The sequence below is a fragment of the Macrobrachium nipponense genome, chromosome 27 (assembly GCF_015104395.2).
Source record: "Macrobrachium nipponense isolate FS-2020 chromosome 27, ASM1510439v2, whole genome shotgun sequence".
Lineage (NCBI taxonomy): Eukaryota > Metazoa > Arthropoda > Malacostraca > Decapoda > Palaemonidae > Macrobrachium > Macrobrachium nipponense.
The window spans coordinates 19,763,569-19,781,068 of NC_087216.1; the positions used below are offsets into that span (position 1 = coordinate 19,763,569).

Here is a 17,500-nt window from a genome sequence, read left to right on the forward strand (position 1 = left end):
AAAACTCATTCCGCCAAAAGTCTACCAAACTTGCTTCAAAAAAACAAACGGAAAAAAAAAATTTGGAGAAATACAGTCTATACGAGCAGCCTTTTGGTGAGAAGTGGTAAGAATAATTCGGAAAACTTTGAGCTAAAAGTGGCAAAGAAAAATGCAACGTTCGGCGCTTAAGCTTAACGGATGAAGGTCTCTTGTTTTCTCCCTAAATTTTAAGAATCTTCTTAAAGACTCTTCGTGATGCCAACGGAAAATGTTAGTTTGTATGAACGCAGAAAAGTATATTAGGTGTGCATGCAAACAGAAAAGTATATCAAGTCTGTAAGCACACAGAAAAAGTATATTAAATCTGTAAGCACACAGAAAAGTAGATTAAATCTGTAAGCACACAGAAAAGTAGATTAAATCTGTAAGTACACAGAAAAGTAGATTAAATATGTAAGTACACAGACAAGAAGATTAAATCTGTAAACACAGAACAGAAGATTAAATCTGTAAGCACACAGAAAAAGTAGATTAATTCTGTAAGCACACATAAAAGTAGATTAAATATGTAAGCACACAGAAAAGAAGATTAAATCTATAGGCACACAGAGAAGATTAAATCTGTAAGCACACAGAAAAATTGATTAAATCTGTAAGCACACAGAAAAATTGATTAAATCTGTAAGCACACAGAAAAATTGATTAAATCTGTACGCACACAGAAAAATTGATTAAATCTGTAAGCACACAGAAAAGTAGATTAAATATCTAAGCCCACAGAAAAGTAGATTAAATATCAAAGCACTCAGAAAAGTAGATTAAATCTGTAAGCACACAGATTCGCTAGTTCCGATTTCTATTCCTCGCTCTGCCAAACGTGCAATCAGGGGAATTTGTTTCTGATGATTAGGAATTCATTTCTAGATATAATGTGGTTCGGATCCCACAATAGGCTGTAGGTCCCAATGCTAGGTAACCAAATGGTTCCTAGCCACGTAAAAATATCTAATCCTTCGGGTCAGCCCTAGGAGAGCTGTTAATCAGCTCAGTGGTCTGGTTAAACTAAGATATACTTAACTTACTAGATCCATGATGTGTTCATAGAGTTGAAGGATTAAAGCACAACGTAAGTTATACAATGTATTCACAGACACTGTGAGAGTAGAATACAACGTAACAAGTTATTGTAATGTGTTCAGACATTGTTCATAGACATTTCAATTTCAGGATAAAAAAAAAAGTTATATGATTGCATTCATAGACATTGTAAGCTGACAACACTTGTTCCTAGACAATAAGCCATAAGGTTAAACTAAGAAATAGACTTTCATGCCTGGAAAAACAATAAAGGGAACACAGGTTTAGTGGTTAGTGTCGTGAAAAGCCACTCATATGTCGCTGATTGGCGTCTCCCCCCCAAGGTCGATAACAAAAATCACTGGCTCTGTATCCTGCTGCAGCGTGGGGTCTGCGGTGGGAGGTTGAAACCAACAAGCTTTGGAGGCTTGAAATTCAAGTCAATGGTTCCTGTGTGAAGGGGTTTCATCTACTGAGGTAACAATAAATACCTCCCCGGGCCGAAACTGCTCACCAGGTATCTTACTATACAAAGACATCAATTACGGCGTGGCATTTATAATGATATATCGCCTTTGCTTAACCCCTTCCAACAAACCCAATCGCTTTTGAATTGGGAAGTTTAATTGGTAAAGCCTTGGCATTGCGTTTAATTGAAATGGTAAAACGGTAGTTATCAAGGCACTGCGCTGAATTGCCTTCTGGGCTGAATTGAATTTTACTTTGATGAGTTGCAGGTGGCACCAACAGGCAGAAAATTAAAATGCATTTGGACCAGAGGCTAGACATTCCACAAAATGCCCTGATCTCACAAATTGTATGACTGTATTGTAGTGAAATATTATTAATATAATACTCATATATAAGAACTACTGCAGCGTACTTCCACATTAAGGTCCTGTCAAGTTTACTATAAACAAAGGCTCCGGTAGGATACATCCGAATATAGCTCATGAAGACTATATTTTTTTTTTACATCTTTCGACGCTAGTAAAACCTTCTCCCTTGAATTGATTATTATATCATTCACTAAAGTAATCTTATACATATAAATATTTATAAAAATAAATATTTATATTATAATAATATATATATCATTAGATTTCTATTATATATTTATATTATATATTATATATATATATATATATTCTAGATATATGTATACGATATAGTGAATGATATAACTAATCACTTCAAGGGAGAAGGTTCTCTCTCTCTCTCTCTCTCTCTCTCTCTCTCTCTCTCTCTCTCCTCTCTCTCTATATATATATATATATATATATATATATATATATATATATATATATATCAGAACCTTCCTCCTTGTATTGATTATTATAGCATTCACTAAAATAATCTTATTTTAGTGAATATAAATATATAAATTATATATAATTATATATATATATATGTTTGCATGTGTGTATATATAATTTATATTATATATATATATATATATATATCTATATATATATATATCTATATATATATATATACACACATGCATGCATACATATCCGGGACATCCTTGAAATATGACATCGGGCCAGTTTCGACAACCCAGTTCCGATGAAATCCAAAAGCCGCCGTGATTAGGTTCATAATCTCGGGAGAGATTATTCACACTCATGATCACGCTGGCGTCGCTGTCCTCGGTCGATCTAATTATCTGCTCTTGATCCGGCAATGTTTGCCTGATGAGGCAGGGGGAAGGGGAAGAAAGTTGAGGTAGGGGAGGGTGAGGAACGGAGAGGGAGGAGGGGAGGGGAAGGGAGAGGGAGGAGAGAGGGGGAGGAGGGAGAGAGAGGTGAGGGGGAAGGGAGGGAGAGAGAGGAGGAGGGGAGGAGGGAGAGGGAGGGAGGAGGGAGGGGAGGGAAGGGAGAGGGAGGATGGGAGGGGGAAGGGAGATGAAGGGGAGGAAGGGGGAAGGGAGAGGAAGGAGGGGAATGGAAGGGGAGGGGAGGGGAAGGGAGAGGGAGGAAGGGGAAGGGGAAGGGGAGAAAGGAGGGGAGGGGGAAGGGGGAGGAGGGAGGGAGGAGAGAGGGAGGAAGGAAGGGGAGAAAGGAGGGAGGGGGGAGGGGGGGGAGGGAGGAGGGGAGGGGAGAGGGAGGGAGGGGAGGAGGGAGGGAGGAAGGCTTACAATGTGGAAGAACATTCGACTGCATTGATAATGCCTATCATGACTAACAGACACATTACCGATTGATGTTATCTAATACCAACATTTGCAAATTCCTAACATTATTCTCCAGTGTTAACTGACATGACCTACGACGATTTGTAAAGAATTTTACGCATACGGAAATACGTTGCACCGAATTTTACGCATGCGGATTTACATAGACATATATACGCTAAGTGTATGACAAACATTGTGTTATATAATAAAAAACAATAGAACAGATATTTATTGTGATTATTTACTACAAATGCATACAACGCTAAAATTAAAAAATTAAAGGTTTACATTTAATTATTTAAAAGCACTTAATTCTCCGATCATCACACTCTTGATATATATTAACCCTCATGAATATTCAATTGCACTCGTGGAGAGAGAGAGAGGAGAGAGAGAGAGAGAGAGAGAGAGAGAGAAAATTTATGTTTCAGCCCGATTCTCAGTTTCAATAGATTGCAAATCCCTGATATAGGACCGCACACAGTTATCATTATGCTCTTTCAACACTGAAGTGTTTATAGACGTCGCATAGAACCTCCTGGCACATACTACATAGAATCTGATATAACCTGGTGGGCAAACGCAAACTAAGGTGATCTGTTTACCAACAAACAGGCGCCACAAAAGTTCTATACCATTGTTAATAGCAAGCAAACAAGATATGTTTAGACGAGCAGGTCCCATTGTTATCTAATGAATACAAAGATATTCACTTGATACATTATCTGCTTTAGAGTCACACTTCAAATGAAGATACTGTAATACAATACGCATTGGACTGATTCTCTCTCTCTCTCTCTCTCTCTCTCTCTCTCTCTCTCTCTCTCTCTCTCAACTTGGTTCTTTGTTGTTTCATGGTCTTTAAAAATTATTTTTACATTTTTACACATACATTAAATTTACGTTTTTCTTGAAAAATCTGGAACAGACATGACAATTGTTTGTGTGTGTGTGTATTTTTTTTTGTGCGTGTGATTTCGTCGTACTTTAATCACGAAGGCAAAAGTTGTCTCGGTAATCATAGTGATGTCCAATAACACAGAATAACACAACATGAGCCACATAAGAGCCTAATAAAAGCAATCAAATGAACATGAGAAACGTCAAACGTGATTTAAATACACATTTTCCACAAAGCATGTCGCAAAAAATCTCTTATGAATGCCATTAACAAGACTTATAAAACTTGGGAAAAACTTCAAGTTTTAGATGAAAAGATGCAAAGCTCACACACATGACAACCAGCATCACAGCACATTAAACCAAACTTCAGCTAATGAAACATGAAGCACATTTCACAGCCGGATTTAATAACCGATAGAATATTTTTAAGAGCTCTTTAGCTTTGCTCTGAAAGGTGTCAGTGTCAGATTATGCCAGGACACAAGAATAAGACGTAGTTACACAGTCTCTACGGTTGTGCCAGACTGATGCCAGACCAGAGGAGTAAGACGCAGCTATACAGTCTTAACCGTAGTGCCAGACTGATGCCAGAACAGGAGAGTAAGACGCAGTTAGAGTTTTGTACAAACAGGGACAGATTGATGCCAGAACAGAAAAACAAACATAATTACAGTCTATACAAGAGTGCCAGATCAATGCGAGACCAGAGGAGTAAGACGCAGCTATACAGTCTTCACCGTAGTGCCAGACTGACGCCAGAACAGGAGAGTAAGACGCAGTTACAGTCTGTACAGGAGTGTCAGATTCAAGCCGGACCAGAAAATTAAAACACAAGGGATGGATGTCTCAGCGAATCCCTCCAGTTTCTTCATAATCTTCATCGCATTATTAAGGTAACAAACGTCACATTTTTTTAGATTCACTTCCCTTGCAATTGATCAAGGGCTTTTATGCGGCACATCGTGTACTTCAGTATAAACTACTCATATAAATGGCACTTCGCAATTGTTCAACCACCCACAAGATGATCAATCTCATTTCGAAACGCAACGACGACAAGCCGCCGAAGATCACACAGCTAATTATTCCAGGAGCTATTTCCGGCAGAAAGGGCCGCCATCTCCCTTCGCTGAGGGTCTTCCCGAGAATTAGTCTCGGCAGAATTAGCCTTCGGAGAATTAGTTCTGGCAGAGTTAGTCGCCTTAAAATTCAGAATTAGCCTCAACAAAATTAGTCCCCGCAGAGTTAGTCACCTCAGAATCGTCCCCCGCCCCCCCAGAATTAATCTCAGCAGAATTAATCGCCTCATAATTTGCCCCCCCCCCCACCACCAACCCCCGGAATTAAAATCAGCAGAATTAGTCCCCACTGAGCTCTCCTGCGTAACATTAGTCTCCACTGAACTCTCCTGCGCAGAGTTAGCCCCCACTGAACTCTCCTGCGCAGAATTAGTCCCCACTGAACTCTCCTGCGCAGAATTAGTCTCCACTGAACTCTCCTGCGCAGAATTACTCCCCACTGAAATCTTCCATGTGCCCAGAATTAGTCCCACTGAAACTACTCCTGCGCAGAAATTAGTATCCCACGCCTTAAAACAAAGCCAATGAAACTATTATCAAGATGAAACACAATTTCCAGACGCAAGATAATTCAGTCTTCATGAGGTAATTAAAAGACAAATTTACCCTGGGTAAAGATCTTCTGAAGTAATTATTGCTATTTATTCCCAATACAAAAACCCGGTAATAAGAAAATCCAATGATAAAATTTAATAAACATTTCATAATGAAGTTCAAACTCTCATTCGCATCAAAAAATTCCTAAAAATAACATTACCAAATTATGATACACGACTGAACGTATGAATGACATTAGAAAATAAAACCAACCAGAATAATTTAAGCGTTAACAAAAATGTAAGGAAAATCACTTAGTTGAATTGCCGTTTTAAATGAAAGCACTGTCGTAACTACTTGTACACATTCCACTTTGTTTCATTTTGACGTTTTCGTACAGTTTTTAGTTACAGTCTTCCGCACGCTTTGTACTTAAGCAAACTATTTCAGTTTCTTTTTTTTATTTTGTACTTTGATCATATTTCCTCATAGGAGACAGCCTCAGATAGAATAAAAACAATCACCACCTTTGTATGTCTATCATTCTATTTAATAAAAGATCATGCATAGGCTCTCGTCTATCTTTTTTTTGTTTGGGGTCAAAGTCATACATAAGCTCTCTTATTTTCTCTGAATATGGTATTACAACAACTGTAAAAGATAGCCCTAAATGGAATAAAAAGAACAGTCCCAACCGAAGTAATTTTTTCTGTATTTTCTTAGTATTTTTTTTTCTTTATTTTCTTAAAAGTCGCGTACCTTTAATCCAACGCGTCTTGCTTTAGGTACTACAGATTTAAAGCTTAGAGAGAGCGGGTCTGCTTTAGTCACAGATTTAAAGTTTAAACAGAATGCGTCTTGCTTTAGGTACTACAGATTTAAAGTTTAAACAAAATGCGTCTTACATTAGGTACTACAGATTTAAAGCTTAAAGAGAGCGCGTTTTGCTTTAGGTAGAGATTTAAAGTTTAAATAGAACGCGTCTTACATTAGGTACTACAGATTTAAAGCTTAAAGACAGAGCGTCTTGCTTTAGGTACAGATTTAACGCTTAAAGAGAGTGCGTCTTGCACTGTTTACAGATTTAAAGCTTAAACATAACGGATCATGCATTAGCTACAGATTTAAAGCTTAAACAGACCACCACGTCTTGCTTTAGTTACAGTTTTAAAGCTTGAACAGAACGCGCCTTGCTTTAATTACAGATTTAAAGCTTAAGCTTTAGTTACATATTAAAGCTTAAACAGAGCGCACCTTGCATTCGTTACATATTTAAAGCTTCAACAGAGCGCGTCTTGCATTAGTTGAAGATTTAAAGCTTTAGCTTTAATTACAGATTTAAAGCATTAGCTTTAGTTACAGATTTAAAGCTTAAACAGAGCGCGTCTTACATTCGTTACAGATCTAAAACTTGAACAGAACGGATCTTGCATTAGTTACAGATTTAAAGCTTCAACAGAGCGAGTCTTGCTTTAGGTACAGATTTAAAGTTTAAACAGAACACGTCTTGGCTTTAGTTAAAAAGAGTTCGCCCGCCACAGGGCACCAGGCAGACGCTAATGAAACCGTCACCGGAGCGGCGAAGTGAAGTGACGTTCAGATGATAAAGAGACATGAGGTTGATAGAGAGAGATGAGGTCCTTCCTGAGTACACGGGAGCTGAAGTGAGGATTGGATCGAGTTATCATTTATAATTAACTGAGCCAAAGTTTCAAGTCTTCAACTCGCTAAAGGATGACAGGCGAGGAATGTGTTCTTACGCTGGAGGTATTATTATTATTATTATTATTATTATTATTATTATTATTATTATTATTATTATTATTATTATTATTATTATTATTATTATTATTATTATTATTATTATTGTAAGTTGTTCTGTAAGCTACAAAAGACATCGAACGTAAACAAATATTGTTCCCATGAAGATAATGCTATATTTTATATTAACTCGTTAATTCATAAGCGATCTTACGGTTATTTATTGTAATAATTCTACCAGTCCACTATAATCCTGAGAGAGAGAGAGAGAGCTCGTTTCCACAACGACCAAACTTAAGCTATCTACGATTAAAAATTCTCCTCTTAAGATAATTCTTCCCTTACTCTCACAGCAATTCAAAAACTTGAGCATAAAAGAAAATGTGATGTTACTCTTTTATTATGATAAAGAAGGTCAACGCAAGCAATAGTATATAAAAAGGACAACCTTCAACGAGGTGCTCGTAGACAAATATTCCTGTGATATATTCAAGCATATATACAGACACAGTAAAAAAAATATTAGTAAAAAAGATAAAAAAAAAAAACATAATCTAAAATCGGGAACATAACAGAAGACTCTTAAATAAATGGACCAAGTATGGTTGAGAGGATGAATATAAACATCCAAGTGTAATAACTACCCAACTGCGTAAATAACACATACACACACACATACAACCATACACGCATAATTATCACCTGAAGACATATTTATCACATCGAAGCTTCCTAAATATGTCGGAACTAGAACATAAAATTTAGTTCCAAAGCCAATCACAGGGACATAAGAGGTCACTCAGAGCTAAACATAATGCTGAAACAATCGTTAGGAGAGGTTGGAAAGCAAAATGAAAGAAAGAGACCATGAATGGAGGTGCAGTAAAAGGAATGAGAGGGGTTAAAGTTAGGGGTAGAAGAGACTCTGCAAAGAACTTCAAGTAACGCGCTACAACGCATCGCGTGAGGTGCACTGAAGGCACTAACACTATAAGATCGTTACTGACATTTGGCACCCGCCCATCCCCCGTTAGAACCCACCCACCTTTAGCGAAAGCTTTTACTGTCCGTCATGAGGCAATTTCAATACCCTATTAAGTTCTTAGAAAATCATAACCACCGCTACCGCCATGAACGCTGTCCGCTGAATTGCATGAGAGAGAGAGAGAGAGAGAAATGAAGCCTACTGAACAGGTACCAGCCCTTGGCCACGAGGGTATTACCATCGAGGAACTTTTCATAGCGAGAGAAGACGACTTTATTCCACAATTATAAAAAATCACGGAGCGGAGCCACCTCTTCGGACAAAAGCACCCCGGCCCCCCATCTTTTTTCCAAAATTTTTCTTCCTCCCCCCCCCTCTTCTTCGACATAAAGCCGTGTCTCAGATCGCCGCCCATAAAAGCAAATGACGTCGAACCATCCACGCCCCCGAATCGAGGTCGGGATGAATGAGATGCAGTAAAAAGAAAATGACCTAATTTTTCACGAAACGATGGAGAGAGAGGGAGATCTAACCATCCCCCTTGAGGCACAACTCGCACCTCTCGCCTCTACCCGAGTAGCTATAACAACTTTTGCGAATACGCGATGCCTTCAAGAATGTGTGTGTGTGTGTGTGTGTGTGTGTGTAACCATCGTTTTCAACTTTTAATAATAAAGTTTTCCTTGCTGCCGGCCTTTGCTGCCGCCTCTTAATTTCCTCTTTCGGAATCTTGGCAAATTCCCACCGCGCGCTCAAAACTCGGCAACCCCCCCCATCCCCTCCATCACCCTTTTACCCCATCCCCCCAAAAAAAACAAAGACCTTCCCCTCCCTTGGCCACACCCCCTTGTGACTGTGTTGCCTTGGGATACCGAGAACCCTACTGTGGAGGGAAAATCCTCATATTCTTAAGATATGATCAACTCGCTTCCCTTGCTATGGTTCCTAGTACCCAGCTGCTAAATTTCTGTCACATTTCAAGAAGAATTTTTCATCTTTTAGTATCCAATGCAATTATCGGAATATCCTTAGGATATCCAATAGATTGTATGTAATTCATTTTTAAACCAGTTATCTCTAAGTATACCGAATGCAATTTAGCTTATTGAAATAGTTTTAAAAGCAGAATTTGGCACGATATCTATTTTTTCCTTAATGATCCATTTAAAACTTAACTCTGATTCGTCGTTCAACACTTGCACTCCTTTTATTTAATATCTAAAACTATCTTTAATTAATCAGTGCGGTGTTTTAAACAGTATAACTTAGTAAGCTGAGCGTATTTGTTTTTTAATGCAAATAAATTAGCTTCAACTAAGGCCAGCAGGTTGTAAGTAATCAGTTGTTACAAATAATCTCAATGAAAACCAGATTTTCACACTTTTCAAGTTCTGAAAATTGGAGAATACTTAGCTACAGCCAATAAGCACAAATAAAAAGTAAAAAAGTGACCAATTCCAGCATACATAATCAATAATAATTTTGAAGAGACGTGGAAGAGTTTTTAACGCTTCCATTTTTACAAGTGGACAATATGCAACTATATATATATATATATATATTATATATATATATATATATATATATATATATATATATATATATATATATACATATAATTGTATATATGTGTGTATATGCATATGTATATATATATATATATATATATATTATATATATATATATATATATATAATATATATATATTTCGATGCCTATTTCCACATAAAGTAAAAATTGATTTATAAAAGTTGCACATACAATCAACGTTTGATAAACAAACCTACCAGAATCTGAGTTATAAAAAATGCAGTTACCAACAAATCATTAAAAACAATAGAAAACCGCGACAATAATGCCACAAACTTAAAAAAAAAAAAAAGCAAACGTACATCACCTGAGCATAGATAGTTAAGAGATCTCTCGGAGTACACATTTTTATAAAGCACTGCAACAATTCTGAAGAAGCTCCTTGGAAAAAAGATAATAATCAAAGACAGACAAAACAAAAGGACATCACCTGCGGATATAGTATAGAGAGACCTCAAGGAAAAACAAACAAACACTCGCCTGAACAATTCTACGAGAATAGAAGAGTTGAGATCCGACCTTTCGGAAACCGCATCATTTGGACAGAGTAATAAGAATAATAATGATAATAAATCTAGAGAGGGGTACTTACCTGGAGCTCGGCGATCTGCCTCGTAGAGAACCGTTTAATGAATGAATCCTCTCTCTTCAGAGGCGGCTTGGCACGGTTCATAGAAGACGAGAGCGCACCTGACAATTGGACCGTAGTTCGCAGCTTTAGCCATCTCTGATTTGACTTCATCCTGCAGAATTTTGTTGTCGTCGTCATTGTTGGCGTTTGTGGAGTAGTCAGTGTTGGAGATTGTGATGATGGAGAAGAAGCAGCAGCAGCCCATTGCGTCGTGGTCGTCATTGTTGTGGAAGTGACGGAGAAGTTGATGTTGGCGTTTTTTATTATTTTTTTTTATTTTGAGGGAGTGGGGGAGAGAGGGAAGGAGGAGAAAGAAAATAATGAATTAGTACAGTTTCTCTAATATGGTTTATATATGCCCGGAGGTATACGGCCATATATAAACGTACTTGGGTATATGTTGTGTATGTACTATATATACAGGACATACACAAAAGAAGAGGCGTATATTAGAATGAGGTACTGCAAACAGACATGGATTTTTTTTAGCTTCATGCAAATGAGGCTATTTTCTTTAGATAAACAACTAGAATAGTATATACGTATACATATATATATATATATATATATATATAAACACCTATGATAGTATACAAGTATATGATATATATATATATATATAGATATATAATATTAAACAACTGAGAATAGTATACAAGTATATAATATATATATATATATATCTATATATATACTATATATATAATTCTATATATATATATATATATCATATATATATCACACTAGATTAGTATACACGTAATATTTAATATATATATATATATATATATATATATATATTATATTATATATAATATACCTAAAATCTTCCACTAAGGATAATTGATTTCCAGTACATATTCCTTTAAAAAACAGCATTTGAAAACAGTTTTAAATTCCTCATACTAACATCATCTCTCCTTAATATTTAATGTTTTTAATCTTGATTATTTCTTTGTCTCTTTTTTATTTTTTTATTTTCATTTTCGTCAACAACTCAGAAAAAATCCAAGTGAACTTTGAAAATGATGAGGTAACTTAGAAGTCATAAAAATGCAAAATTACAATTAGTTATGAATATTAAAAATAGTATTCTAGTAATCATGAACAATTGAGCATTAAAAATCTTAAATCTAATGTTTTTGTTTGGAACAAATGTTAGTTCAGGTTTTAAAAGCAGAGTTTTATACAAGGTGGTTTTTATATGAGCACAAACCAAGTATATTCATATGCACTAATAAAAGCAAAAAACAAATTAAGCCAAAAAAGAAAAAAAAATACTGAAAGCCAGATATGAGAAAGCATCATTAAGAACGATAGACAGAGGACAAAGAAAGTAGACACATGTGCGAACTATATTGAAAAGAGAACGAATCAAACTGGGGGAAAAATAAACATTAATTAAACGCTAATGAAAGCAGAAACAAAGCCATGAAGAATATATAAACAGTTACCAGGAACGAAATCATGGAAAAAAAGAGATAATCAAGAATATGTAAATAAGAAAACTACGTTTCATATTCATGAGAAATAGTTTTAAATATATACATGGATATAAATTTGTATGTGTAGTATAGGCATATTTACATATGTGATAAATAAGTAAATATATATATGTATATATATATATATATATATTACTATAATATATATATGTATATATATATAATATATATATTATATATATATATATATAATGTATATATAGACGCATACTGTGATTTTTGTACAATGACTACCATACCAAACAAAAGTGTAATGTGCACAACTCTAAAAGGTATAATGAAAATTATATAATGAAATATACAGGCGTGTCACCACAAGGCAACACGCCATTACTTGGTTAACAAAACCCAAAACATACCATTGTTCCATATTTTCATGATTTTGGATGCTTCAAGACTTCTCAATTTTCATTGTTACTTTTTTTTCCCGTTCCTCTCACCACTACCGTCTAATCTTAGCTTTCAGTTTTTCCGTTTCAGTTCATAATGGACCGACTCTGGGGCCACGACCTTCTCCCTCTCACTTCGTGTCGCAATGTAATACTTTTATGAAGGTGCCCGGTGAGGAGAGGTCACCATCCTCACGGGTGGACATTGTCGAGGAATACCTTACCGGCGGACGCGACATCATGACAGGTCAGATTTTTTTAAAAAGTATCTTTCTTTGAATAATTTCTTTTACTCTTTTCGAGTCTGGGAGGAACACCAATGGATAGCCTGCAACACCATTATCTGTCCTTCGTGAACGCCGGTCGATGTGATACACTATTATTGCAGTGGTTTCCTGTGTAGTTTGAGATATCAATGACACCGATATAACTCGACGGAGATAAAGTAATAACTTATTGCACGAATATATGATAAGAATAAAGAATTTGATATCAATCGACGGGGATAAGATTATGACTCAAGAGCACGAACAGTTGATAAATGTGGGGAGAATTCTAGGCAGTAAAACGAAAATACTTCTATACAAATATCATGAGGACGATGATGATAACTAATAACGAACCCTTTAAAATAATTCGCCAATACAATGAAGGTACCTGTATAACAACACAGTCATAAGCGCAGGGACGTCATCTGCTTTAGAAGTAGCAGTATCACCTACCAATGACAGTACTTGGCAAGGAAAGTGAACTATAATATCTATAGTATTTAAAAGCGTAAGTACTCCTTTGATATGTTTTTCTGATAACTATAACGAAAGAAGTTTAGTCCAGAACTCTCTCTCTCTCTCTCTCTCTCTCTCGTATAGAATTATTATCTCTTAGTCTCCGTCTCATAAACACACATACAAAACACAAAATTACATTTGTATATGAAAATAATAACTATAACCAAAGGGGTTTAGTCCAATGTGATTTGGTGAACTTTCCCTCACTCTCTCTCTCTCTCTCTCTCTCTCTCTCTCTCTCTCACACACACACACGTGTAGAATTATTCTCTCTCTCTCTTTCCCCTCTCATCTCTTCTCTCTCTCTCCGTCTTCCTCTCTCTCAATATAAGAAACACATACCAAAACACAAAATTACATTCGTATAAGTAAATAAGACTTTTCATTCAATTACACGCGCGTGGGCCCACAAACGCACGCACACAGCCACACAAACAACACGAGTGCCAGCCCTTCGGGATGTGTGCGTGTGCGCGCATGTGTCTACCTCAATATCGTCCATGAACGGGAAACGCCGTACTAATGACTCCCGATATGATATCGATGCAAATTACAAATCGCAACATAGCTGTTTCATTTACCAGGCCAAAATAACTCATTGCGCTCGGAAGTATCGGCCGCGTAACAAACTACAACGTAACCCGACCGAGTTTATTATTGCCTACAGCCGTATTATAAATTTTACCAGGGCTCCATATTGCCCTAATGTTGCGTGATAAATCTCAATTTTTTTTTTAATACGAACATGGATGGGATGGGCCATAAAAATTGGAAAGCAACGCTGTGTCGCTTTCGCTATTGTTAGATATTTGGAGAAATAGGAGGCGTTCATCGAAATTAGGCCTTCTGTATTAAATAGGAACTCATAAAAATAATAGATATATAAATTGTATATATATATATATATATATATATATATATGTGTGTGTGTATAAACATACCTGCAAACACACACACACATATACATATACTATATATATATACACACACACACACACACACATATATATATATATATATAGTGTGTGTGTGTGTGTATATGTATATAAAGAAAAACCAGAATAAATATTAATTGAAATGTTTATATATATGCACTATATATATATATATATATATATATATATATATATATATATATATATACTTATTTATGCACACACTCACACATATATAAATAAATACCATAGTAAATATTAAGTGAAATATTATATATATATAGATATATATATATATATATGTATATATATATATATATATATATATATATATATATATATATAATATATATAATCAGCACAAGATTCTCCTTGTGAAATCGGTGACTGTCAAAAAGATTGCTGCTCTCTTCCAACTTCCAGCAAGCCATTTTGGGATGAGGTTACTACCCATACAGCGCTTTAATCCAAGGTTGTGACACTCACCAGTTAACTACCATCTAACCTCCGTGTACCCAATAGTGTCTCTCTCATTTGTGAGGTTAGGAGGTTTGGGAACAGCAAGGGTACGAGGTTGAAAATAAGGTGAAATTGGTTGACAGCGAGACAACCAGATGAATAAATGCATCAACGCTGAATGCATGAATATATTATCAAGTTGAAAATTGGCCCCTTCTCAATACGCGAACATGAGAGGACAAACAATGAATTTTGTATTTCAATACGAATTCACAAACTACATATGAATATTTTTTCTTCGGCACCAATACGGAATTTCTTCGGATGGAAGCCGTTTCCTTCTTCAAACAAAAGGAAGTCGTCCTTGTAACTCGTCCGTTTAACATTGATAGTATTTTTTTTTTTATTAAAAAAAATATTGAATATAGTTTTGCTTGTATGGTGTTTTTACGTCGCATGGAACCAGTAGCTATTCAGCGACGGGACCAACGGCTTTACGTGACTTCCGAACCACGTCAAGACTGAACTTCTATCACCAGAAATTCACATCTCTCACTCCACAGTGGAATGCCCGAGAATCGAACTCGCGGCCACAGAGGTGGCAGGCCAAGACCATGCCGATCACGCCACTGAGGCGCTAACTGATTGTAGCCCATATGAAATGATACCTAAACTATTACGGTTTCTGAAACATTTCTTAAAGGAAGGAACAAGAGTGAATTCTAAATTGTCTTTCCTACCTGATGCTCGTCCACTTCCTTCCTGACCGCTTTCCTGTATACTGCTTTGTATTTTCAAAATTGCACTTTAAACTGATCTTTTTACGAGTATACGAAACAGCAAACACAGATTTCTTATATACGAAAATTAATGTTATTCCGCTTCATGCCTTCCTAAAAACGACAGCACTGAAAAACAGTAAACCTTAAAAGTATAAAAATATCCCCGTAATTCAGGTTTGTACATATCACGATAAACGTGCTAGCTTTCTTCGCTCTATGTAAATTGATGTAAAGCCAACATATGTCCGACTTACGGTATTATAATCGCATGTTACACTTCCTTATTCCGTTATTTATTTCCAGTAATTAGACCTAACCATCCGGTAATCAGCTTAATAAATTGAATTCGAAAAGAATACCGCTCCCAGACTTTCATTCAATGGTCAGCGGCAGAATTTCCTTTAATAATTATAATTATCCGAGAACTTTAATAATTAAAGTTATCAGAGGATTTTCATTTCATGATAAGTCGAGGTCTTGCATTTGATAAAAATTATATAAAAACCTTTATTTCACAGAAATCAACCGACAACTTCAAAATGTATATTACCCAAAGACCCTGAATCATAGGAAGCCCACCACCCACGACGCCCCTAACCCCCCGTATTCAAAAATTGAAAATACTTCAAGGCTCACCAAACCTACAGCGTATCACGGAGACCAATTCAATATTAATTTTTTTTAATATAATTGTCTAATAATGCTAGATAATGTCATATTCAAGCGAAGGACTTAATTAAGCATAACAGGTAAAAAAATAAGACCAATATATAAAAAACAATAGATCATATATATAAATATTATATATATGTATATATGCAAGTGTAGTAACCCAATAATAGAGCACTGGGCTCACGTTCCCAAGGTCCACTTTTCGATTTCCCCAAACTTTTAAAAGTTCCACCCCTCCACAGAGAAAGAAAAGGGTCAAATGACGAGAGAGAGAGAGAGAGAGAGAGAGAGAGAGAGAGAGAGAGAGAGAGAGAGACATGAGATCAGTTTTTATTTGGAACGTCCGACACTTATAAAGGCCGTAACAATGAGAAGTGAAAAATAATATGGGAAGAAAAAAAATTCCATTTCTATAATTCCGTGTTTACGTTCAAATAAGTTCCCCCATTTTTCCTCGGACGACCCCCCTTTAAGGGCCAAAGATAAAAGGGAATCATAATTAAAGGAAGAAAAAACACAACGAACAATAAAAAAAGAGAGAAATAAAGAAATACAAACTTAAATTATATCGTATTAAAACCTGTCAAAGGATTAGCCTCTTGGAAGCCGAGCAAAATACTCATTGCAACAGATGAGACAGATTAAAAGAATGAGATAAAGAGAGAGAAAAAAACGTTCCAAAAAAAAGCAAATAAAAGAAAACCTCTTCCTCATCTCGCAGAAAGCCTCATCTTAGACGAGGAGGGATGTTTGGAAAAAAAAAGAAAGTTGCCTCAAATCTTTTAATTAATTTCCTTGCTCGAGGCAGGATTGTTTTCTCTTTGTGATGCTTTCTTTTTTCATACTCAGGATTACATTCCCGGACCTGTATTCCCGTCGGAACTCGGAAATCTGGCTCATATGATTAGTATAACAAAAAACGAATGGACGGTATAGAGTCATGTCTAAGATGGCTTTATATCACAAAAATCAAAATGAAGATATTAGCGCGTCGTGATTTCCAATCTATCTTGAAGCATTTTCGTTGCTTCACTGATATGAGCATTAGTGAATTTAAAAGCATATTCCAATGCTTCTCCATGCACTGACGGTGGATTGCAAAAGCAGGCTCGGTGTTGCGACAGTGAATAATCTTTGAGTGGTCATTCATAAAGCTTCCTTTGTAGTGCTTTAGGAGGATAATGTAACGTGTTCGTAATCCACTCTGACACCGTTAAATCACAAAGCATGGCTTCTTCAACTCTGT

At 36.0% G+C, this 17,500-nt stretch overlaps 1 protein-coding gene across 5 annotated transcripts in view; it reads right to left on the reverse strand.

The window, feature by feature from the left end:
• The window catches only part of LOC135200888 (uncharacterized), a 1,536,981-nt gene that overhangs the window by 309,946 nt on the left and 1,209,535 nt on the right, over positions 1-17,500 (reverse strand). For 4 of the 5 annotated variants that reach the window (XM_064229627.1, XM_064229624.1, XM_064229626.1 and 1 more), the window contains one exon: positions 10,686-10,836. In XM_064229627.1, the coding sequence (XP_064085697.1) occupies positions 10,686-10,836 (151 nt within the window). Of the gene's footprint in view, positions 1-10,685; positions 10,837-12,588; positions 13,014-17,500 lie in introns of all 5 variants that reach the window. The other variant, XM_064229629.1, reaches the window with a different exon arrangement.